Here is a 25079-nt window from a genome sequence, read left to right on the forward strand (position 1 = left end):
AACATGCTACTGTGCAGAGGGACCTTCTAAGGACTTCCTCCAGGCTCTGCAGATGTTCTGCCCTTGTTTTCCCTGTAATGAGGACATCATCCAGATAAATGGCGACCTGTGGTAACTCTTGTAGTACATTCTCCATTGTTCTCTGAAATATCGCACAGGCTGACAATACCCCAAAGAGTAATCTTATATACTGAAAAAGGCCCTTCTGTGTGTTGATTGTGGAGATATTTTGCAAATCTTCATCCAGCTTCAGCTGTAGGTATGTGTGGCTCATGTCTAGTCTAGAGAATAAGAGTCCGCCTGCCAGCTTTGTGTATAGAAGCTCAATCCGGGAAATTGGGTATTTATCAAGTTGTGAGTAGTGGTTTATTGTCTGTTTAAATTCTCCACAAAGACAAACTGAGCTGTCCGGCTTCAGAATAGGTACCATGGATGCCACCCATTCTGCAAACTGGACCAGTTTTATTATGCCTTTGCGCTGAATTCTTTTGATTTCTGTATTGACTATTTCTCTAAATACGAATGGTACTGGATGGGCCTCAGAGAATTTTGGGACAGCCTCCGGATCGAAATGCAACGTCGGTTTTGTTCCTTTAATTATTCCTAGCCCTCCGTGAGAAACCTCCAGGTATTTACACAGGACTTTGCTCAGGCAATTATTTTCCAATTGAAAAATGTTGACCCAGTCTAGCTGAATCTCCTGCAATTTCTTCCCAATAGGCTTGGTCCCAAATCTTCCACTACCATCCAGGGTTGCCTAACCACTTCCGTAAGCAACCAGCACATGGGTTGTGCCCAACACTCTCTGCATTAGTCCTCAGTCTTGCCATGGTCTCGGTTAGGGATAAGGCTTGGAGTTCAATGTGAATTTTGTTGAACACTGTTTCCCCTACCACAGATACAACTGCAGCAGTGTTAACCTCCATTAATATTGGATGTCCATTCAGCCTTATGGATAATTTAATAGGTTCCAATTAGGTCATTGTTATGCAAAGTATTTATTCCTTGTTGGAGGTAAGTGGGGCTTCCAGGGTGTACCTTCTCCAGTACCTTGGCCTACATATCCTTTTTCCAAAATGTTGCAATTTCTTGCTGGGCAGGACCCTGCAGAGGCTGCTCTCTGTCTAGTCCTAATTTGGCCTTGTTTAGCAGTGGTTCTGTGAGCTGACCTGGGTTCTCTAGAATCCGAATCCTTCCTGAGGGCAGATATATAGTTGCCTGTCCTATTGTGGTAGTCTCTTAACTCAGTTGCATTGGTGTGAGTGTCTACCTCCATCAGAATAACCTGCAACTCGTTCTGCTCGCCGCTTTTTCCAAGGACAAAGCCACTGTAATGCTTGTTTGCAGTCCAGCTCGGCCTCTGCCAGTCGGCATTTTTGTATAGTTATATTATTGATTCCACACACCAAACAGACTTGGAGCATCTCATTTAACATCAAACCAAATTCGCAAGACCCTGCTAATTGTCTTAATCTCATCACAAAATTAGTGACTGACTCCCCGTCTCTCGAAATGCTGAGTAAAACTGGTACCTTCGCACGATCAAAGGTGGTTTAGGGTCATAGTATTCTTTTACTAAGTCCTTCAATTCCGGGAAGATTTCTGTGTCCGGTGCCTCTGGAAATTAAACAGCGCTTAACAGCAAAGCTTCCAGCTGGCATTCACAGTCAATTACATTGTCTATAACCTCGGATTTGAATCAGTGAGAGATTCAAATAACTGTATGATGTGTGAATTGACCAATTTAGTTTGCTATTTTGTTCAAAGCCAGTGGCATCCATTGGACTTCAACATAGCAGTCAATGTGTTTCACAAATGTACAAGATAAATGCATTTATTCACTCTGGCCTGTTTTGCAACCCTCAGTTTATGTTGCTCAAGTGTTTAACCATTCTCATAAGCAGCACTCAGCTGTTTGTATTACACGGTTTTATGTCAAAAATTACATTGTATTTTTCCTTGCTGGTGTTTAAGAATGGATATGTCAAAATAATCTTTATCCTATTTAATATTGATTCAAATTTTAACTCTTCCTTTCCAGGAAAATCTAAGGACTACTATCCACCAGGTAAAAAAGCACATAGTAGTTCATAATTGTCTATGATTTTCCAACATTTGAAGTCCTGCTCAGGGTTTTAATGCTTCCAAATTTTATACTGCCAGCTGTCACCCAGTTTGCAGAAATTTTGGCTGAGATTTTCCGGACCTGTCCTGGCGAGACCCACCGCCGAAGTTCATTGACCTTTTGGAAATCCAACCTTTTGCCTCTGAACCCATATAAATTCACATCCCACTCCAGGAAAAACAAGTCGAATAAGTAAAACAAAACAAACTAAAAAGATAGCATCTCTGAGAGTGCAGTATTCTCAGTATTGCACTGGAGTGTCAGCTTATATAGGTGCACTCAAATACTAGAAAGGGGCAACACGGTAGCACAGTGGTTAGCACTGCTGCTTCACAGCTTCAGGGACCTGCGTTTCGATTCCTGGCCTGGGTCACTGTCGTGTGGAGTTTGCATATTCTCCTCGTGTCTGTGTGGGTTTCCTCAGGGTGCTCCGGTTTCCTCCCACGGTCCACAGATGTACGGGTTAGGTTGATTGGCCATGTTAAAATTGTCCCTTAGTGTCCTGAGATGCTGAGGTTAGAGGGATTAGTGGGTAGAATATGTAGGGACATGGGGGTAGGGCCTGGATGGGATTGTGGTCAGTGCAGACTCAATGGGCTGAATGGCCTCTTTCTGTACTGTAGGGTTTCTATAATTTCTATGAATCAACTCATATTCTTGCCTCCGAGGCAAAGTTTTCAGTCAACATAGTGACAACTGACACTCAAAAATTAGCCTCGACAATGGTCACAATCCAAGCGCACCCAGCCCAACCAATGCTGCAATGCTCACTACCATCTGGGGGCTTGTGCCAAAATCGAGAGAGCTATCCCACAGATTATCACAAAAAGAATCACAACTTCTAGCCAATATCCTAAAATACTCCATCAACATTCCATAGCCAGGTAGACCCACCAATGGTGGAAGCACCATGGTGTAAAGTCAGGAATATCCATGACATTGGGCAGGATTTTTTCACCCTCCCCACTGACAGGATCTTCTGGTCCCACTAAGGCATACCCTCATCACAGGTTTCCCAGTGATAGAGGGTGAATTCAATGGCAAATCCGACTGACAGTACGATTCCAGATGATTCTGCTGCTGACCAAAAGCAGGCTGCCCCTCACTGCCGAAAAACACACCACAAGAGGGCCAGAGAATCTTCCCCATGTCTCTGCCGCACTTCAAATCACCTGGCACTTGGCCAAACATGCATAAAGAAACTATTCTCTAATTAACAGCTACTAACCTCCCTCAACTGATAAGTTGGAGCTCTTTCTTTTGAAACATGACTAGCACAGAATGTAAACTGGATGAGGGACTTTAATGTCTCTTATAGAGAATGACTCAGTAGCACTACTGGCTGAATCCAACAGGATATATCCACTTGACTGTGTCTGCTGCAGGTAGTAAGAAATCAGGAAAGCAAAAAAGCTACTTCAGCTATTCCTCACTGACCCTTCTGCTGCTGAAACCTCTACCCAGGTGAGTAAAGTTAGGAGTGACAAATGCATAGCCCTTGAGGATATTTGGACTTCACCTTGAGGATATCTTGTGTGGCAATTCACCAATGCTAAATGGAACAGATTTAGAATAGGAATAGCACACCATCAAGAGCAGCAGAACTGAATTCCATCAGTCTTTAACCTCAGGCCAAGCATATCTTTCATTCTCCCATATCAGCAATGCCGGAGATTCACTCTGATTCAGCCCCTTGAGCCTATCCCACATAGTGCACTTTCTCTTGTTAAACCTTTAACATACTGATTATTGGGTATTGAAGATTTTTGTGGTACAGTGGCAGCATCCCTACCTCAGGACCAGAAGCTCCAGGTTCAGGTCCAATGCCATTTTGGCAATGGAAGGAGCATTCATAACGTGATAATCAGCTTAGGAATCCTTCTTCCACTTCTCCATTACTCCCTAAAAGGAATGTGAGGATATGCTAAAAAAACTTTGTATTATATATTTATGTTTTACAGTATATGTGAAAGAAAATATTTGATCTTCCCAGAAGTTGTTTTTTACATGATTGTGCAACAATCACCATCCAGTTTAATGGTAATTAAAGCTTATGTTATTCTTATCCAGTAGAACCTACTCAGTTGATTCCAGGTAAACCAAGAAAAAAAACATGCTAGAGGGAATTTGAATATATTCAATCTTCTAACAATTTGATTCCTTTTGTTTACAAGATTTGTTTACAAATCTTGGACAAAGCTCATGAAACACAGCCAGGTGCCACCTGAATGAATAGTTTAGCCATGCCATATGTTTGGTGGCCTCATATGGATCAGGACTCGGAGAATAAGGTGAAATCTGTTAGGCGAGTCAGATCAATTAGAAGATGTCAGCACCAGCACCATTACATACGTGGGAGTGAACTGATTGTCCACGGTCAAGCTTCATGTGGACTTTACAGGACCTTTTATGTGGCAAATGTTTCTCGTCACTGTGAATGTGCATTCTGAGTGGTTAGAAGTACACATCCTGAGCAACATTACAGCTACCATTATAATAGAGAAGCTACACCCAAGTTTTTGCAATCATGATTTACCGAATTTTTCCCTTTGAGTGATTTGTTCCAATAACTTATACAAAGGAATGCGCTAGGTGTGTACTGTGCCTTCTCATCCAGCTTCAAATGGTATAGCAGAGTGAGCTGTTTAGACATTGAAAGAAGAATTGAGGAGAATGACAGGTGATACTTCTGGAACCAAGCTCTCATGGTTCTTGGTTCAGTATCGCATCACAGCACAAACAACAACAGGACTCTCACCAGCTGAATTACTGATAAGTAGGAAGCTAAAGTCTCACTTGGATTTGCTACATCCAGATGTCAAAGCCAGAGGTTTAAGGAAACAAGAAAAGCAGAAGGAGAGACATGACTATCATGCTAAGGAGAGACATTTCAACCAAAATGATTGTGTATTATAAGGAATTTTGACAATAACTAACATTAGCTGCCTGTCGTTAAAAGTGATCCAGTATTTTTAGCAGAGAAACTGCCCAATGGAAGAGTTGTTCACTGACACCAGGATTACATTTGCAAATGTCATGATCCAGGCTAGCAAACATTCCCGATAACAAGGTAGAAGAAAATGCTGCTGTGGACATTCAACCAGAAGTGGTCCCTGAGGGACAAGGATTTCCTTTGGACTCTAATCCAGGATAGGATGAGGGGCATTTGTTCACAGATACTCAATTTACTCCAGAGTCCACTAATCCAGCTCCACCGAAACAAGCCTTATCAGTGCCTATGGAGTTACCAGTGGTACTGCGCAAGTCTCAGCATAGTCAAAAATCTCCTGAAAAACTGATATAAAGTTGAGAGATAAGCTTCACTACATTTTTGTCCTTTAAAGGGATTGCAATTAAGGTGGTTAAAGTGTTATAAAGCATCTTCCTATATGAATGTATCTACTGATATATTCAGTAGTAATGAGCATACATGAGTGACACCATCAGTAACATGGGCTTTTTCGGGTTTAGCCTTACCATGAGGGATCTATATAACTAGCTGCTTCCAGTTCTGGCTCCATGGTGTAAAATACTTCAATATTTTTATAAGAAGATTGAATGTCACAACTTGTCGGACTACCTTTTTATGGCCAAGCTACCACAGACAGACGAGGCAGTGGTCTGTTGACCTGGGGCAGGAATTTTTGTTGGTGGGTCGGCGGAACAGGAAAATCCCAGGCTTAGGGCCCGATTTTACCATTTTGATTCTAAGTGCTGAATCTGGGAGTGTTCCAGATCCGACTTGTAACCCTGTTCTCCAGTGCCCCCATACTCACTCTGCCTGAAAAAAAAGCAGCAATTCTGAGCCACACTCCAGAAGCCTGTGGGTGGGGCTTATCATGCCCAAATCCCTGCAGCTCTGACTGGCACCTCCAACTGCACATGCACAGAAAAAAAATGATAGAATGCTGCTCCCTTACCACATTGTGTGTGGGCCAGATAATGCCTGCGCCTGGCCCCCACAACATTACTTATCTGCCGCTCTCATTCGCCGTCCAGACTCATCACAGCCCCCTCTCCCCCTTCCTCTCAATGATCTCAAGCAGAGTGGCAGCAGACCTCACCTTCCCCCTCACTCATCTCAGGCAGAGAGATCCACCTTCCCCCCTCCACCCTACAGAGATCAAGCAGATTGATCCCCCTCACCCCACCTCAGGGGTCCCCCCGCACAAGGCCCCCATCTCCTCCAGGCTCCAATGACTGTGTGACACCTCCCTCTCTCCCCTGTCCCTAATCGTTGAGGCACTCATCCACTACCATACCCCCCTCCCCATCAGCACACCTGCAAATGCTCACTTGCCTTCCCCCCAGTGCTAACAAGCATACTGCATGTAACTTGCTGGAATGCAAACTGTCTCCAGCTGATCTGCCCTGACAAAGGACAGCTCCATAAAAACTCAAGAATGGACAGACAGGCAAAAGAACAGCAAGATTGTTTGGTTCCACTGCAAAAGCCATCTCGTCACTCTGAAGGGAGGAGGGAGCAGAGATAGAGAGGAACACATGTAAAGGTTATGGAACGTTGCTTGCCCCTAGCACATCCATAATCATGGCACTCCTCCCCCCAATTCCCCCAGCCACATGCTCACCCACAATCACAGCCCTCCCAATTCCCCCAGCCACATGCTCACCCACAATCACAGCCCTCCCAATTCCCCCAGCCACATGCTCACCCACAATCACAGCCCCCCCAATTCCCCCAGCCACATACTCCCCACAATCACAGCCCCCCAATTCCCCCAGCCACATACTCCCCACAATCACAGCCCCCCCAATTCCCCCAGCCACATGCTCCCCACAATCACAGCCCCCCCAATTCCCCCAGCCACATGCTCACCCACAATCACAGCCCTCCCAATTCCCCCAGCCACATGCTCACCCACAATCACAGCCCCCCCAATTCCCCCAGCCACATACTCCCCACAATCACAGCCCCCCAATTCCCCCAGCCACATGCTCACCCACAATCACAGCCCCCCCAATTCCCCCAGCCACATGCTCCCCACAATCACAGCCCCCCAATTCCCCCAGCCACATGCTCACCCACAATCACAGCCCCCCCAATTCCCCCAGCCACATACTCCCCACAATCACAGCCCCCCAATTCCCCCAGCCACATGCTCACCCACAATCACAGCCCTCCCAATTCCCCCAGCCACATGCTCCCCACAATCACAGCCCCCCCAATTCCCCCAGCCACATGTTCCCCACAATCACAGCCCCCCCAATTCCCCCAGCCACATGCTCCCCACAATCACAGCCCCCCCAATTCCCCCAGCCACATGCTGCTCACAATCACAGAAGAAATAGCGAGGCACCTTGAAAAGAATGGTATGATCGAGCAGACGCAGCACGGATTCGTTAAGGGGAAGTCGTGTTTGACGAATTTATTGGATTTCTATGAGGACGTGACTAGTGCGGTAGACAGAGGGGAACCAGTGGATGTGGTGTTTCTCGATTTTCAAAAGGTCTTTGATAAGGTGCCGCACAAAAGGTTGCTTCAGAAGTTTAGGGGGCATGGAGTTGGGGGTAAGGTGTTAGCGTGGATAGAGGATTGGTTGTCTAATAGGAGGCAGAGAGTTGGTATCAATGGGTGCTATTCTGATTGGCGGTTGGTGACTAGTAGAGTGCTGCAGGGATCAGTGCTGGGGCCTCAACTATTTACCATTTATATAGATGATCTGGAGGTGGGCGCTGAGTGTAGGGTGACAAAATTTGCTGATGACATGAAGATGAGTGGAAAAGCAAATTGTGCGGAGGGTGTGGAAAGTCTGCAGAGGGATCTGGATAGGCTGAACAAGTGGGCGAGGACCTGGCAGATGGAGTACAATGTTAGCAAGTGTGAGGTTATTCACTTTGGCAGAAATAATAGTAGGAGGGATTACTATTTAAAGGGTGATAAGCTGCAGCATGCTCCGGTGCAGAGGGACCTGGGGGTCCTTGTGCATGAGTCGCAAAAACCCAGTCTGCAGGTGCAGCAGGTGATTAAGAAGGCGAATGGAATGCTGGCCTTTATAGCAAGGGGGACAGAATATAAAAGCAGGGAGGTCTTGCTGCAACTGTACAGGGTATTGATGAGGCTGCAACTGGAGTACTGTGTGCAGTTTTGGTCGCCGCACTTGTGCAAGGATATTTTGGCCTCAGAGGGAGTGCAGAGGAGGTTCACTAGGCTGATACCGGAGATGAGGGGGTTGGACTATGAAGAGAGACTAAATAGGTTGGGTCTGTACCCGTTGGAGTTTAGAAGGATGAGTGGGGATCTTATAGAGATGTATAAGATAATGAAAGGGATGGATAAGGTAGAGGTAGAGAGATTCTTCCCACTCAGAAAGGACAGCAGGACTAGAGGGCACAGCCTCAAGATCAGGGGGTGCAGTTTAGAATGGAGTTGAGGAGGAACTTCTTCACTCAAAGGGTGGTGAATCTCTGGAATTCTCTGCCCATTGAAGTGGTGGAGGCTGCCTCGCTAAATATATTTAAGTCACAGGTAGATAGGTTTTTGGTAGACAAGGGAATTAAGGGTTATGGGGAGAAAGCGGGAAAGTGGAACTGAGCCACTTCAGATCAGCCATGATCTTATTGAATGGTGGGGCAGGCTCGAAGGGCTAGATGGCCTACTCCTGCTCCTATTTCTTATGTTCTTATGTTCACAGCCCCCCCAATTCCCCAGCCACATGGTCCCCACAATCACAGCTCCTTGAAAAGTTGAGAGGCTGCAATAGTGCAATTTGCAAGGGCTTTGTGCACATCCTTCGGCTGGAAGTGAGTTGAGTGCACAAGGACCCAGCAGTACAGCAAGACCTGAGGTCGGTGCTGAGATCCAAGTCTGTGCTGCAAGTCGGACATCGGAGACCCTGCAGAGCAAGAGTCACCCTCTTCCCCCGCCCCCCGCCCCCACACACATTTGCAGAGACGACACCAACCCAAGACGGAAAATGACCACAATAACCCATGAGTAGCAGAGAGCCCTTGGACACTATGCACCTACCTCCTCACTAACCCTCACTGAATCAGACTTTTGTTGAGCATGTCTAATTCGTGTCGATTCCCGATTGACAAATGCGGTGGTAAAGGGGGAAGTGCTGGTAAAGTTGGGCATCCAGCCAATTAAGTCAATTTAAATGCATTCAAATGCACTTAAATTGCCATCACGCCCATTTCAGGCACTGTCCCAATTACGTCCATTTTTGGGCCTTGGTAAAGGAGGAACCGGCACGGAGGTCGTCATGGGTCGTGCTATTCACCTCAACCCAACTTTACCAAGCTTTTGCACCCAAAAATGGGTGCAACCTGATGGTAAAATCGAGCCCCTAATCTTGCCTAGCTGTTCTTTAAACATGTTGATGTAACAATTTCCATCCAGATAACATTGACAAAGAACAAAGAACAACACAGCACGGGAAACAGGCCCTTCGGCCCAACGAGCCCGCGCCGCCATTTCAACATTGTGAGTCCTCTCTTCCACCCATGACCCTTGTCTGCGCTTATGGCACTCCACATTGGAAACCAGATTGAGGGGAGATTAATTTAGGGACAATTTTTTTACCCAGTAAAATCTACTCTATTATCAACCAGGTAAAAGCATTTTTTCCTCAAGATTTCACTCCTGTCCTGAATTCCAATAGGTACAACTTTTAGGGTCAACTGTGGCTCAATTGGTAAGAAATCTTGCCTCCAAGGTGAATTTGATAAATTCAGATCCCACTCTAACACTTGAGTTCAGCAGTCCAGGCTGATATTCCAACTGTATTGAGGGAGAGAAAGCTGCATTGACAGAGGTACTGTCTTTTTAATGAGATGCTAATCTGAGGCTGTTTCTGCTGTCACAGATCACTGTTAAAGAACTCATCAGTAGTAGTCTTGGTTAATATGTACTCCTCAATAAATGTTAGAAAAACATTATTAGCTGAAATTTATGGTCAGCAACATTTGTGGTCAGCAACATTGACCATAACTGCAGATTTGAATCAGATATGTGATATGATAAATTTAATTTGCTGTTTTGTTCAGAGTCATTATTGGTTCAGATTGACATCTATTGGGCTTCAAGATATCAGCTAGCATGCTTCACAATTGTACTAGATTAGTGCATTCAGTTACTGAAGTCAGCTCCATAAACTTCAGTTTCTGTTTTTCAAATGTTAAGCCATTCTGAGCAACTGACTTCAACTGCGATTTACATTTGAGTTTGTCTTTTGCCGAAATATCTGAGGATTATTATCCGCCAGGTAACAAATGCATGTTCACCAGTGATTATCTTACATTTAAACTGCTGCCCAGGTTTCCCTATGTCCAAATTTTATACTACCAGTTAACAGAAATTTTACCTCTGAGGCAATATGAATTCAAATCTCACTTTGGGAGAAACAGGTCACCCAATTAAAAAAAATTCTAAGAAGCATCTGGCATTGCCATCAGCTACTGGCCAACTCCTCAGGGAAATATCTGCCTGAATGTGTCTGCAGCAAGCGTGATCGAAAAAAACCTACTTGACTTATTCCTCATTGACTTCCTTGTTGCTGATACCCCAGTCCAGGGCCATAATCTTCAGTTTCACCGTCACACAGCTGTTTACAAGATAAATGTCATAACTCTGAGGATATCCTGCATAATTTCATGTGGCACTTCCATAAGCTAAACGGAAAAAATTCAAATAGATTTCACAGTGCAAAACTAGACATCCGTGAAGCACTGTGTGCCATCACCAACAGCGGAATTCTATCCCATCACAATCTTTAACCTCAAACTAAGCATAACCTTTATTCTTCTATTTGCAGCAAAGCAGTTTCTGAGTAGGAAATTTAGAGCCTTGAAGTTTTTTTCACAAACTGTAATTTCTCTTCCTATAATCATATGGCCATATTGATCAATGTGTTTAAGCCTGTCTATTGGATAATATTTGTATAAAAGATACTTAATCTTTTCCAGATGGTCTTTGAATCTATATACAACAATCTCCATCCAGTTTAATATTGATTAATTTTTTTTTCTACTTATCCAGCAAAACCTACTCAGTACTATCAGCCAGGTAAAACAAAAGCCATGTTAGTCAGTGTTTATATGTGTTTGATCTTCTAACAGTTTGTGTCCATCCCAAAAAAGTGTTGTTTTTGGCATCTTGGTTGATATTTATTCCAAGTAAACATCTTAAAAACAGATGATCTGTTTGTGGGAACTTGCTGTGTACAAATTGGCTGTACTTACCAAGACATATAATGTGCTGACAAATGTACTTCATTGGCTTTAAAATACTTGGGGACACATGTTTATCATAAAACGTGCCATATAAATGTGTGCTTTCTTTCTTTTTAATTAACACTATCTCTTTGCACTTGGAGAGCTGCAGAATTGCTAGAGATCAAAGAATCATTACATCTTCTACACCTGTCCCAGTGCATATTCTTGTGCACACAAATATTGAAATATGCTGACCTCCTACAGCCTGAGACCAGACCTTGTACTGTGACTGGATCATTTGCTGTCCACTGATCATTGAGAGGGAAATAATTATATATTGCATATAATGGTTTGTTTAAATTTTACACCATGGTCAGGATGAAATGATAATTTCCTCAATTTCTCTGTTAATGCTGCCAGATTCTGCCTGAATTACAGCAAGGGATCAGTGTGAATCATAAAATCGTAGAACCCTACAGCGCAAAAAGAGGCCCTTCAGCCCATCGAGTCTGCACCAACCACAATCCCACCCAGGCCCTACCCCCATATCCCTACATATTATACCCACCAATCCCTCTAACCTACACATCCCTGGACACTAAGGGGCAATTTCTTAGTATGGCCAATCAACCTAACCCGCACATCTTTGGACTGTGGGAGGAAACCGGAGCACCCGGAGGAGATCCACACAGACAATGTACAAGTTCCACACAGACAGTGACCCGAGCCAGGGATCAAACCCAGGACCCTAGAGCTGTGAAGTAGCAGTGCTAACCACTGTGCTACCATGCCGCCCAGTGAGACTTAGGAATTCATGACCAACAACATCGATTGACCATAACCACCAATTGGAATGAATGAGAAATTCTAATAAATGTGTAATGTGTGAATTGATACATTTACTTTGCCATCTTCGCCAGAATCAAACCTGGTCAGATTAGCATTCATTTTGTAGCTTTGCAAATGTACAAATTTAGCGCATTCAATCACACAAGCCTGTTCCGCAACATTCACGTTCTGTACCTCAAATGCTCTTTCATTTTGATAAGTTGGTATCCGCTGTTTGTGCTACAGTTTTATTTAAAAATGTATTTTTATCTGATGCAGCATAGCTATGTCAAAAAAGTCTTCATCTTCTTTAATATCAATTTAACATTTAATTTGTCTTTCCAGAAAAATCTAAGATCTATTTTCCATCAGGCAAAAATTTTCGTCCATAAATATCTTTGCTTTCCTGATATCTGAACAGCTGGCCAAGTTTTATACTGCCAGTCATCCAGTTCGTCGTAATTTTTCCTCTGAGAAAATATAACTTCAAATCCCACTCAAGGATAAACATATCAAATAAATAAACAGAGACAGATTATTTGATGTTGGCATCTCCACTGGACACAACAAAGATGTAGCCGGCCCAGTCAATGTTGCAAAGTTCACCTCACTGCCATCTGGATAATTGTGTGGAGGCCTGGGAGTTGCCACAGAGATAGTACAGAGAGTGGAATAATGTCAAATGAGCTTTGGCTTGGGCATCCTCAGCAATGATTCTGCATCATTTAAACTTGCACAGCATCCACTGGTCATTGGTAGGATGGGCAATGGGTCAAGGCATGATCAGGATTCCTCTGGTGGAGTCATTGGTGGAGCATGGAGTGGAGCCACTACACAGAAAGTTAAGGGAGCTGTGATCTTCAGGGTAGTGGGTGGCCTCTGAGTCCTTGTCATACCAACTCTTGGGGAAAACCTGGCAATAGAGTAACAATGTCACTGGACATCCTCTTGCACTCATTCTCAGTCATTTGCAAGTCTGTTGTTCATCGTTGGTAGACTCTGGGCTGATGATACCAACTCTAAGCAGCCATTCCCTGTGGCCCAACCTCTGGCAACTGAGCAGGTCCTGTCACCCTTTCCTCCCTAGGGTTCTGCTCTTACCTCCTGGAAGTTGCACATTGATGCTGGCATAATCTTTCCTGCCTCACAATGAAAAGAGTTACTGCCATCTCTACTGTGTGTATCTATGTAATAACTGAAAGGGAAGAACGAGAATGGGTGACCATTGAAGAGTCCTGTTCATGCCTTGACCCATTGTCCACCCATCCCTGCGAGCATCCTACCAATGATCAGTGGCTGTTGTGCAAGTTTAGGAGATCCAGAATCATTGCCGAGGATGCCCAAACTAAAGCTCCTTTCACAGTATTCCACTGTCTATTCTATATCTGTGACATCCCTAAGGCCCCCACACAGAAGTGCATTCGGGAATGCACTCTTTGCAAAGGTGCATCACTACATCAATTTTGGCCGAGAACAAACTTTCCAGAATGCCAGAGCCATTGGGTTTGACCGGACAGCTGGATTCCCACAAGTGGAGTAAGTCATTGATTGCATGCAGGTGGCTCTCCATTTCCTATGGCATCTATTTCATGAAGCACAAGGACTTCCATTCCCTGAAAGTCATATCATCTGCCACCATGCCAAACGCATCCTGTAAGTGTGTGCTAGGTCCCCGGGCAGTGTACACAACAGTTACATCCTTGGCCGCTCTCAGATACTCATATGAGGTTGGCTTAATAGATGACTGTGTTGTGGATCGTCACATTTTTCCCTTGCACCACCTTAGCACAAGAATGGTCCTCTTCCTCTCTTGAAAGCTGGAGGGCTCTCTACTCAGATGGCGAGAGGCTTTTCACTAAGGGCGTTCCTCTACCTATCTGTGCTCTCTCCTTTTTACTGTGAGCCAGCTTATCCTGCAAGGAGACAGATGGGGAGAATGTGAACAGGACATGTGTCAGGTCTGATGATAAGGATGCACGGCATGCATGGTTGGAAAGTGGAGCTAGGTTGTGATAAGGAGAGGAGGTGCAGGAGAGATGAGGAAGCATCTGGAAGAGCGAGTGGTAGGAGCCTGTGAGATTGCAATGAATGGTCTCCCATTGGATGGGTGATGGGTATCATTCAGCTTTTTTCCGCACTTGATGCCCATCTTTTTGTGCAGGGAACTTGCACTTACCAGCACTGCCACCACCTCCCATGTAGGGTTGGTAACCTTGTAGGTTGGTCTTCTATCAACATGAAGGTACAGTATGTCCCACACTTCTCCATCACATCCAGCATTTGGATCAGTGCTCCCTGAGAAAAACCTCCTATTGTCCATTCTCCTAACTGGACTTGCAAGAAGTGCTGGAGACATGCTTAAATGGAACATTCCCCTTATTGAAGTGCTCAGTTGGTGTAAGGGTGGGCGGACAACTGAAACAGTGCTATCAAGTAGCACCTGCTTAGCAATAACCTGCTCACTGATGCCCAGTTTGGGTTTCACCAGGGCTCCTGACCTCATTACAACCTTGGTTCAAGCATGGACAAAATAGGTGAATTCCAGAGGTGAGGTGAGAGTGACAGCCTTTGACATCAAGACCGTATTTGACTAACTGTGTCATCATGGAGCCATGAAACAATGGGTATCAGGGGCAAACTCTCCTGGAATCATACCTGGCACATAGGAAAATGGTTGTGATTGTGGGAAAGTCAGTTACCTCAGCTCCAGGACATCTCTGCAGAAGTGCCTCAGGATTGTGTTCAAGCCCAATCATCTTCAGCTGCTTCATCAATGACCTTCCATCCATCATAAGGTCAGAAGTGGGAATGTTCGCTGATGATTGCATAAAGGTCAGTGCTATTAGTGACTCCGCAGATTCTGAAGAGTCCATGTTCAAGAGGGAGAAGATCTGGACAATATCTAGGCTTGGGCTAACAAGTAACAAATAACATTCACAGAACACAAATGCCAGGCAATGACCATCACCAGTAAGAGACAATCTAACCACCACCCCTTGACATTCAATTCTGTTATTATCACCAAATCCCCCATATTAACATTCTTGGGGTTGCCATTGACCAGAAACTCAACTGGACTCACCATATAAACACAATAGCTACAAAAGCAAGCCAGGGGCTACAAATACTGCAGTGAGTAACTCACTTCTTGACTTCCCAAAGCCTGTCTATCATCTACAAGGCACAAGTCAGGAGTATAACAGAATGTTTCCCACTTGCCTGGATGGATGCAGCTTCAACAAAACACAAGAAACTTGACAATATCCAAGAAAAAGCAGCCAGCAGCCATTCCTTTGCATTCACTCCCGAACAGCATTGTGGTTCAACCCACAGCACATGATCTGCAGAGTTTCGAGAAGGCAACTCATCACCTTCTCAAGGGCAACTTAGGATGGGCAATAAAAGCTGGCCGGCCAGCAAAGCAAATGTCTTATGAATGAATAAACAAAAGCCATGGGCATGGCATGAATCTCAAGGAAGCTTTTTTTGAAGTGCAAAAAGTGCAGCTGTAAAACACACCAGTGCCGGAGGTGGACCATTCAGCACTTTTCTCACTTAAAACAACACTTTGCCAAAAAATGAGAAACTTCTGCCTTTGAACTCCTGGCCAGCATTTTAATATGTCCAAATTTTCTACTACCCACTTCATCCAGTTTGCAGTAATCTTGTATCTGAGGCCATGTAATATCAAATTACACTCAAGTACAAACAAGTCATATGAGTGAAAAAAAGGGTAGACCATCTGGCATTGACCTTGGCAATGGACACGACAAATCCACAGACCAGTTGATGCTGCAAAGTTTGCCTTACCACTATCTGGTGATTTGTTGAAAAACTGACTGAGCGGTTTGACAAATTAGTCATGGAACAGAATGTTATAGTCACAGTCAGAATCACATCTTCCAGATAAAGTCCCAAAGTACTTCACAGCAGCATTCCTGGGTATGTTCTGTCTCACAGGCTGAAAACCCACTGGTGGTGAAAACACATTGGTGTAAAGTCAGGAGGTCATCATCCTTGCGGCTTCAACAAGATCTCTGCAGCCATTGAAGGTATTAGGTCAGATATGTAAGGAAACCACCCTCTGATTATCAACACCATTTCCCCATAGCTGTTGAATCAGCGCTCCTCCTCGCTGAACACCTTTTGAAAGAAGTACAAAATGTGTACTGGATAAGAAACTTCAATTCCCATTATAAAGAATGGCTCAGTAGCTAATGGTTAATCCTGAAGGACATGTTAGAGAGAGTCTGGCTGCTGCAGATGTTGAGAGAACCAAAATTTTGAAAAGCCCACATGACCTATTTTTCTCCATCTTCCTTGTTGCTGATACCTCTATCTTAGGCAGGAATGTTTGGAATGACCATCACACAGCCCATGATGAGAAAAACATGCTGATTACACCCTGCATTGTCTTGTATGGCATTTCTCCAACATTTAGTAGAAAGTCAAGGTGCCAGAGACTTGACAACAGCTAATGTGGTTCTGCTATTTAAGAAGGATGTAGAGAAAAGCCAGGGACCTACAGACCAGTGAGTCTCATGTCAGTGGTAGGAAAATTATTGGATAAAGTTCTGAAGGAGAGAATCTATCTTCACTTGCAGAGTCAAGTTTTGATCAGGGATAGTCAACATGGCTTTGTCCAAAGGAAGTCATGCCTAACAGCTTTGAATTTTCTGAAGACATGACTAGGTGTATAGATGATGGTAGTTCAGTTGATATAGTCTATATGGATTTCAACAAAGCCTTTAATAAGGTCCTACATAGGAGATTTTGAAAAAAAGGCAAATACGCATGGGAATACAGGTTAATTTGAAAAGATGGATTCTAAATTGGCTTAGTTATAGGAGACAGAAGGTGAAGACAGAAGGCTGCTTTAGCAAATGGAAGCCAATGCCCAGTGACATCAGAGGGATCTGTGCTGGGTCCCCTATATTTGTCATTTATATAAACAACTGTTTATATTTAGGGCGGTGGATAGAGGAGAGCCGGTGGATGTGGTCTTTCTGGATTTTCAGAAGGTGTTTGACAAGGTACCTCACAGGAGGTTATTGCAGAAGGTCAGGGGACAGGGAGTTGGGGGTAGGGTGTTAGCGTGGATAGAGGATTGGTTGTCAAATAGGAGGCAGAGAGTGGGGGTCAATGGGTGCAATTCGGATTGGCGGATGGTGACTAGTGGAGTGCCTCAGGGGTCGGTGCTGGGGCCTCAGCTATTTACCATTTATATAGATGATCTGGAGGAGGGAACCGAGTGTAGGGTGTCGAAATTTGCTGATGACACCAAGATTGGAGGAAAGGCAAATTGTGCGGAGGGTGTGGAGAGTCTACAGAAGGATCTAGATAGGCTGGGCGAATGGGCCAGGATCTGGCAAATGGAATTTAATGTTGGCAAGTGCGAGGTGGTCCACTTTGGTAGGAATAATGGTAGGAAGGATTATCACTTATGTGGCGAAAAACTGCAGCAGGCGACGGTGCAGAGGGACCTTGGGGTCCTTGTGCATGAGTCACAAAAACCCAGCTTGCAGGTGCAGCAGGTGATCAGGAAGGCGAATGGGATGCTGGCCTTCATAGCAAGGGGGATTGCATATAAAAGTAGGGAGGTCTTGCTGCGGCTGTATAGAGCATTGGTGAGGCCGCAGCTGGAGTACTGTGTGCAGTTTTGGGCGCCGTACTTACGCAAGGGTATTTTGGCCTTGGAGGGAGTGCAGAGGAGGTTTACTAGGCTGATGCCGGAGTTGAGGGGTTGAGCTATGAGGAGAGGCTGAATAAACTAGGCTTGTACTCGTTAGAGTTTAGAAGAATGAGGGGAGATCTCATTGAGACGTATAAGATGATGAATGGGATGGATAGGATAGAGGTGGAGAGACTCTTCCTGCTCAGAAAGGATAATAGGACTAGGGGGCACAGCCTCAAGATAAAGGGGGGGCGGTTTAGAACGGAGTTGAGGAGGAACTTCTTCACTCAAAGGGTGGTGAATCTCTGGAATTCTCTGCCCGTTGAAGTGGTGGAGGCTACCTCGCTAAATATTTTTAAGATGTGGGTTGATGGGTTTTTGATAAGAGAGGGGATTAAGGGTTATGGGGAGAGGGCGGGAATGTGGAACTGAGCCACGACAGATCAGCCATGATCTTATTGAATGGCAGGGCAGGCTCGAAGGGCTCGATGGCCTACTCCTGCTCCTATTTCTTATGTTCTTATGTTCTAACACAGATAATTATGAGGGGGATAAGATTAGTAAGTTTGTGGATAACACAATGATTTGCTAGGTAGTTAACAATGAATGGTGTCTTGAGCTACAGGAAAATGTAGACAAGATGGTCAAATGGGCAAATAAGTAACAGATGGGATTTAAACCTGAAAAGTGTGAGGTGATATACTTTGGAAGAGTAATTTGGCGAGGAAGTATTCAATGAACAGCATGACACCAGAAAATTCTGTGGAACAAAGGGACATTGGTGTGTTGTCTATAGATGTCTGAAGGCAGAAGGGCATGTTAGTGGGATGCTGAAAAAGGCACATGGGATATTGGCAGTGTGGTGCACAGTGGTTAGCACTGCTGCCTCACAGCACCAGGGACTTAGGTTCGAACCTGGCCTGGGTGACTATCGGTGTGGAGTTTGCACATTCTCCCTGAGTCTGCATGGGATTCCTCCATGTGCTCTGGTTTCCTCTCACAGTCCAAAGTTGTGCAAGTTAGGTTGATTGGCCGTGCTCGATTGCCCCTTGATGTCAGGGGGATTAGAAGGGGATATGTGTGGGGTTAGGGGGATAGAGCCTAGGTGGGATTGTTATCGATACTGGCTCAGTGGGCCAAATGGCCTCTTTCTGCACTTTACGGTTTGGGGTGAAGGGCCTGTTTCCATGCTGTAAACCTCTTTGACTCTGTGCCTCTATGACCAGTCCACTGATTCCAAGCAGCCCCATAGGAGATCATCTGATTCCTCAGACCAACATTGCATGACTTTTTTTGATAGATTCCCCCGCTTCAGTTTTCTCTTATAAGCTGAGCGCAGGAACACAAGTGTGAGTCGGCGATAGAGCGGCCGGCTTGTTTGATGTTTATGTAGCAGTAGTCTAGGGTGTTTGGGCCTCTGATAGAGCAGGAGATGTGTTGATGGTAACTTGGTAGTCTGCTCTTGAGCTTGGCCTGATTGAAGTCCCCAGCCACAATGAACAAGGCCTCAGGATGTTTAATCTCAAGGCTATTTGTAGTGGTGTATATCTCATCCAGCACAATCTTCACGTCGACATGGTGTGGGATGTAAACTGCCATCAGGATAATGGAGGTGAACTCCCTCGGAAGGTAGTAGGGATAGCAGTTTAACGTCAGGTATTCCAGATCTGGGGAGCAGAACGTTGCCAGTGTTGCCATGTCTAGGCACCACGAGGTGTTGATTAGGAGTAGGTGTTGATTTTGTTCTTCTCCAGCAGAAACAAATGCAGTTCTGAGAGAACATGGCATTGTTGGAGCTAATGTCTTTAGAATTAGATGCTATTGCAGAGCCCGATCAACACGATGGGTCACTGTTGAAGAACCCTTGGTACTATTATAGAAAAGAGCAGTGGTGCTATTCTCAATGTTTGGTTAATATTTATTCTTCAATAAATATCAGAAAAAAACATATTGTCTGATCATCATCAAGTGGCCATTTGTCAGAAATAGCTGTGCAATATTGGCTGTTTTTTTCCTAGACTTGCTGACACTTGAATGTACTTCATTGACATTAAAGTTCTGTAGGAGATCCATGGTTATGGAATGGTGTCGCTTAAACATATGTCTTTCTTTTTAACTGACATTATCTTCTAAGCACTTGGAGGATATACAGTTCCCAGATATCAAAGGATAATCACACTTTGTACACTTGGCGCAGTATGTATTTTTGTGCACAGAATTATTGAAATGAGTTGACATTCTCCATTACCCAGGTCAACTGGACTGTGTAGATGGACACTGTTTGCATCCTAATCTATTTTCTGATGATCCGTGAGAGGGAAATAATTATACTAGTTGTATTGGTCTGTCAAAATTCACACTTGGCTCAGGGCAGTATGACAGTTTCCGCCGTTTCTCTCGTACTGCTGTCAGTTTCTGTCCAAATTCTGTCCCAGAGATAAGTGGTAGCAAAGCAGATATTCACGTTCAATAACATTGATCATAACCGCAGAACTGAATCAGTGAGAGATTCTAGCAAATGTATGTGCAAAATGATACATTTAGTTTGCTCTTTTGTTCAGAATCAATGTTAGGTCAGATTGCAATCATTTGGTTTCAATATAGCAGCCAGCCTGCTTCTATCTTTTCTCAGCTTCTATTTCTTCGGCTTCTATTTTTCAACAGTTTGGATATTCTGATACATTGGTATCAGCTGTTTATGCTGCACAGTTTTGTTTACTTTTTTCCTGTGTTGATTCAGCACAGAAATGTCAAATTATCTTTATCCTTTTAATATTAATTCAAGTTTTAATTTGTTCTTTTCAGAAAAACCTAAGAAGCACTATCCAACAGGTAAAAAAAAACTTTAGCCCATAACAATTTTGATTGATGTTTGAACTCTTGGTAAGCTTTTTAATATGTCCAAATTTTATGCTGCCAGTTGTCACCTCTAAGACAATATAGAGCCAAAATCCATTCAAGGACAAACAAGTCTAAAAATAAAAAGAAATCAATAGATTAATCTGGCATTGGCCTCAGCAAATGACACAACAATGCCATATGCAACCCAGTCAATGCTCCAAAGGTTGTCTCAATATCATCTAGGTATTTGTGTCGAATTGAGAGCTGTTCTACTGATTGGCTCTACTGATACAGTCTGAAATATTCACACTCACTAAATCAGTGTTCCAGGCAATACGCCAGAGTACTCCATCACCATTCCCGTCCCTTGGGCAAAAAGACCAGAAAGATCTCCTGGCATTAGGACCAACATGCATTAATAACCAAACCTCTGATCACCAGCTACCAACTTCCCTCAGCTGATGAATGTGTGTTCCTCCTCATTGAACACCACTAGGAGGAAACATAAATGTAAATTCGATGAGCAATATGAATGTAGAATACCAAGAATGACTCAGTAGCAGTGTTACTGGACAAACCCTAAAATATATATCAGCTACACTGTGTGCAACAGACACTGAGAGATGAAGGGGAGAAGGTGGCCCAGTGGTATTATAACTAGACTATTGATCCAGAAACTCAGCTAAAGTTCTGGGGACCCGTTTTGAATCCTGCCACATCATCTGGTGGACTTTGAATTCAGTAAAAATATACCTGGAATTAAGAATCTACTGATGACTCTGAAACCATTGATTGCCGGAAAACCCCATCTGGTTTATGAGTGTCCTTTAGAGAAGGAAATTTGCTACCCTTACCTGATCTAGCCTACATGTAGCTCCAGAGCCGCAGCAATTTGGTTGACTATGAGTATGGATACCAACCCCACTGCTGTCACCATGGCACCCTTCCATCTGTCAGTTACACAGGCTGTCTGGCTGACTGCTGATGTTCCATCCCAATAACTCCATAAGCAGAAACAACAAGTAGTTCTCAGAGCTGCTGCTCCAAGCTCCTCAACAGTATGGAGCCATCAGTGTTGCCCTCCCTGGGAACCCATCTTATGATAGTAATGAGAATGCCCCTCCCCCATCTGGATGAACGGTTAGCCATTCCTGGAAGCCACTGCATCACACATCCAAGTGCACCCATGTCTATGCTCCAAGGCTTCCCAGTGGAGACCCTGCACAGCCACCTGTATCCTCTACTCCATTGCAAGGGCGCGGTGGTGGTTGCCATCCTGTTCACGTGGCACCAGCCATGGTGTTGGCTTGCCACCATCCACACTCTGTTGCTGGGAGGGAGTACGAGTTCAGGGATGGAGAACCTGATGGAATTTATCTCTCTCCCTTTTCCCAGCTACCACCCCATCCAAGCAAATGATGAACTTCGCCATGGTGCCTATAGACCTGGCGGACATTCTGGTGGCTGCGGAGGAGGAGGCGGAGGAGGAAGTGCTCGCACTGCAAGGCCTGCCCAAGCCAAACGCAGCAGCAAGAGGAGAGGGAGGCACTGGTCAGGGGCAGGAGGCAGACGCTCATTGGCCTGAGGATGGGGGTTGGGGGGAAGCAGGGCAGGGTACACAGACGGAGACTACGGCAATCCAGAACACGCATGCCCTTTGAGAAGCTGCCAGACAGAGTTGCCGCCGAAGGCACCGGCTCCACAAGGAGACAGTGCGGCATCTGTGCCATGCTCTTGCTGACTTGGCACTTTGACAAACAGAGGAACGCTTGCTCATGGTGGCAGTGAAAGTCACGGTGGCCCTCAACTTATACACCACCGGCCTTCCAGGCTGGCAGCAAGGACCTGTGTGGAATATCCCAGCACAAGTATGTCCATAAAGTGATGAATGACCTGCTCACATGGGCTGGCCAACTTTGACCTGGGCCAGACCCAACAGGAAGTCCAGGTTCCTGGACTTGCCGCCATCTCCGGGATGCCAAATATTCAGGGGGCTATCAACTGCATAATAGTCACCGCATGGTTCCCACAATACCAGACATCATGGTTTGTGAACAGGAAGTGATTCAATTCCCTGAATGTTCAGTTGATCTGCGACCACAGGATGCACATCATGTATGTGTGTGCATGACACTCAGGCAGTATGCACAATAGTTTCATCTTCAGGAGCTCGGAAATCCCTGCAGCCTTCAAGGACTAAAAGGGTTCCTGAGGGACAATGGCTATCCGCTAAAGACTTCGCTAAGGACAGCAGTGTGGAGGCCAGAGAGTGAAGCAGAGGCCATTATAAGGAGACACACAATGCCACCCAGTCTGTTGTGCAGTGATGCATTAGGCCCTTAAAGATGCGGTTCCACTGTCTGGACCGCTCTAGCAGGATCCTCCTTTCCTGTCTCCTAACAGTCTCCTGTATCATGGCAATCTGCTGTGCGCTCCATAATCTGGTGCAGCAATGGAGAGACTTCTTGGAAGAGGAGGGCGACCAGCCAGACACTCCCGGGGAGGAGGCATCCGGGAGGATGAGGAAGAGGAGCAAGAGGAGGCCAATGAGGATCTGGTGCTGGGATTTGCCATAGGAGATAGAGTCAGGTGTCCAGAATTGGATGGACATTCACCCTTGCTGCCTGAATGAAGTCATTAATATGGCGGCACTGGTGGCTCATTCTATATCTCAGGGCACGAGCACGGACTGCCACTGCCACCAACTCCCAGGCTACTTTGCCTTCCTGACCCCTGGCTCAGCACCCACCCAGGGGAAGAATATGTTCCTCCTCTCCTCCAATGCATCTAGTAGACAGCCCAACTCTCCCTCTGTAAACTTTGGGGCTGTTCTTGGTGCCATCTTCCTGGCATGACTGCCTGTGTGTCCATTATTAAAGTTTATATAGCGCTCTCCTCTTGTTAAGCAAGTTCAGCTGCAGGCTGTTTGGGTGGGTCATGCGCCCATTTATCCATCCCAGTGAAATTCACTGAAGACCCTTTTATTGTAATAAAGGGGGAGAGGCAAGGAGAACCTCGCTGGGATACTGATATGGGGAGCAACTCTGCAGGGTGGTGATCGGAGGAAGGGTGGTGAGAGGGGGAGTTCTGCAAGGTTGGTGATCATGGGGAGAGGGCTAAGAGGGGGGATCATCAATCGTCCCCCCTGATCACTGCCCTCCACTCGATCACCCACCTCCCTGATCGGCACCCCAGTGGAATTTCTCCCCCATCACCAACCCCTCCTCTCCAGTCATTACTCTTGGACAATTCTGCACCCCCCCCCCCTCAACTTACCCCCTCCCTCTGATCACAGTCCTCCCTCGATCAATCCCCTCTCCACTTCAAATGTACTTCTTGGGCTTTACTTTGGGACATCTACTAGTCATGAGAAGTACCAAATGCATGTATGTCTTTCTTCCTTTTTAATTGGAACTGTCTGATATGCAAAGAGATGGTTCAGGGATGTCAAAGGATCATTACACTTCCTATACCTGGTCTAGCGTGCATTGTTGTGCAAACAATTATTGAAACAAAGTGATCTCTTCCCTGACACAGATTAACTGAACTTGTGACTAGACACTATTTATTTTCTGATTCAGCATACAATATATCAAACAATCTTCAATCTTGATGTGGAGATGCCAGTATTGTTGGACTGAGTTGAACAAGATGAGAAGTCACATGACACCAGGTGTAGTACAACAGGTTTATTTGAAATCACATGTTTTCAGAGCACTGCTCCTTCATCGGGTAAAGTGGAGCGAGGTGCGCAGGCATAGAATATATAGGTGGAGTGACAATAGCCTGATACTAACAGGTCATCAAGGGTGTCAAAGGAAAAGTACAGACAGTGTAGGCCAGCTGAATAATAAGTTTTTACAATTAATCATGAATGCTAATAGACAAATGCAAGCAGTTATGTGTAATCAGTATGTGTGGAGTGTCAACAGGCTGTATAACAAGTGAAGGGATTTCCTAAGAACAGAAAATTTAAAGCAGAGAGATAATTACAAACAAAAAATGAGATGGTGTTAAACATTAGGCAACACAATTTCAGGTAGAGAGATTATCATCCATTCAGGGAGAACCGCTGAGCAGAAATTGATAGCCAATTTCCACACTCTGGAGGGTGTCCTTAACTGATAATCTCGAGCTCATGTCACTCTACATGTAACCCCACCATGTTGTTCTGTGGGGAAAAACCTTCTTGATTGTCCTGTGGTGACACCATGCATACCTTGGTTACAGGTAATGATCTCTCTACTTGAATTTGTTTGCATAGTGTTTAACACCAACTCACTTTTTGTTTCTAATTATCTCTTTGCTTTAAACTTTTGGTTTTTAGGTGATCCTTTCATTGGTTATGCAGCCTGTTGACACTTCACATAATGATTATACTTAACTGCTAATAGACAAATGCTTGTAAGGACTTATTACTCTGCTGGTCTGCAC

At 44.9% G+C, this 25079-nt stretch overlaps 1 protein-coding gene across 1 annotated transcript in view; it reads left to right on the top strand.

Annotated features, from left to right (window-relative positions):
* LOC145344349 (mucin-6-like) overlaps positions 1 to 23277 on the top strand; it is a 185967-nt gene extending 162690 nt beyond the window's left edge. The window contains exons 28-30 of the mRNA XM_080191478.1: positions 20610 to 20636; positions 22041 to 22196; positions 23096 to 23277. Of these exons, the coding sequence (XP_080047604.1) occupies positions 20610 to 20636; positions 22041 to 22196; positions 23096 to 23277 (365 nt within the window). The remainder of the gene's footprint in view (positions 1 to 20609; positions 20637 to 22040; positions 22197 to 23095) is intronic.
* Positions 23278 to 25079: the final 1802 nt, after the last annotated feature.

The sequence above is a fragment of the Carcharhinus amblyrhynchos genome, chromosome 6 (assembly GCF_965287045.1).
Source record: "Carcharhinus amblyrhynchos chromosome 6, sCarAmb.v2.hapA, whole genome shotgun sequence".
NCBI classification, from domain to species: Eukaryota; Metazoa; Chordata; class Chondrichthyes; order Carcharhiniformes; family Carcharhinidae; genus Carcharhinus; species Carcharhinus amblyrhynchos.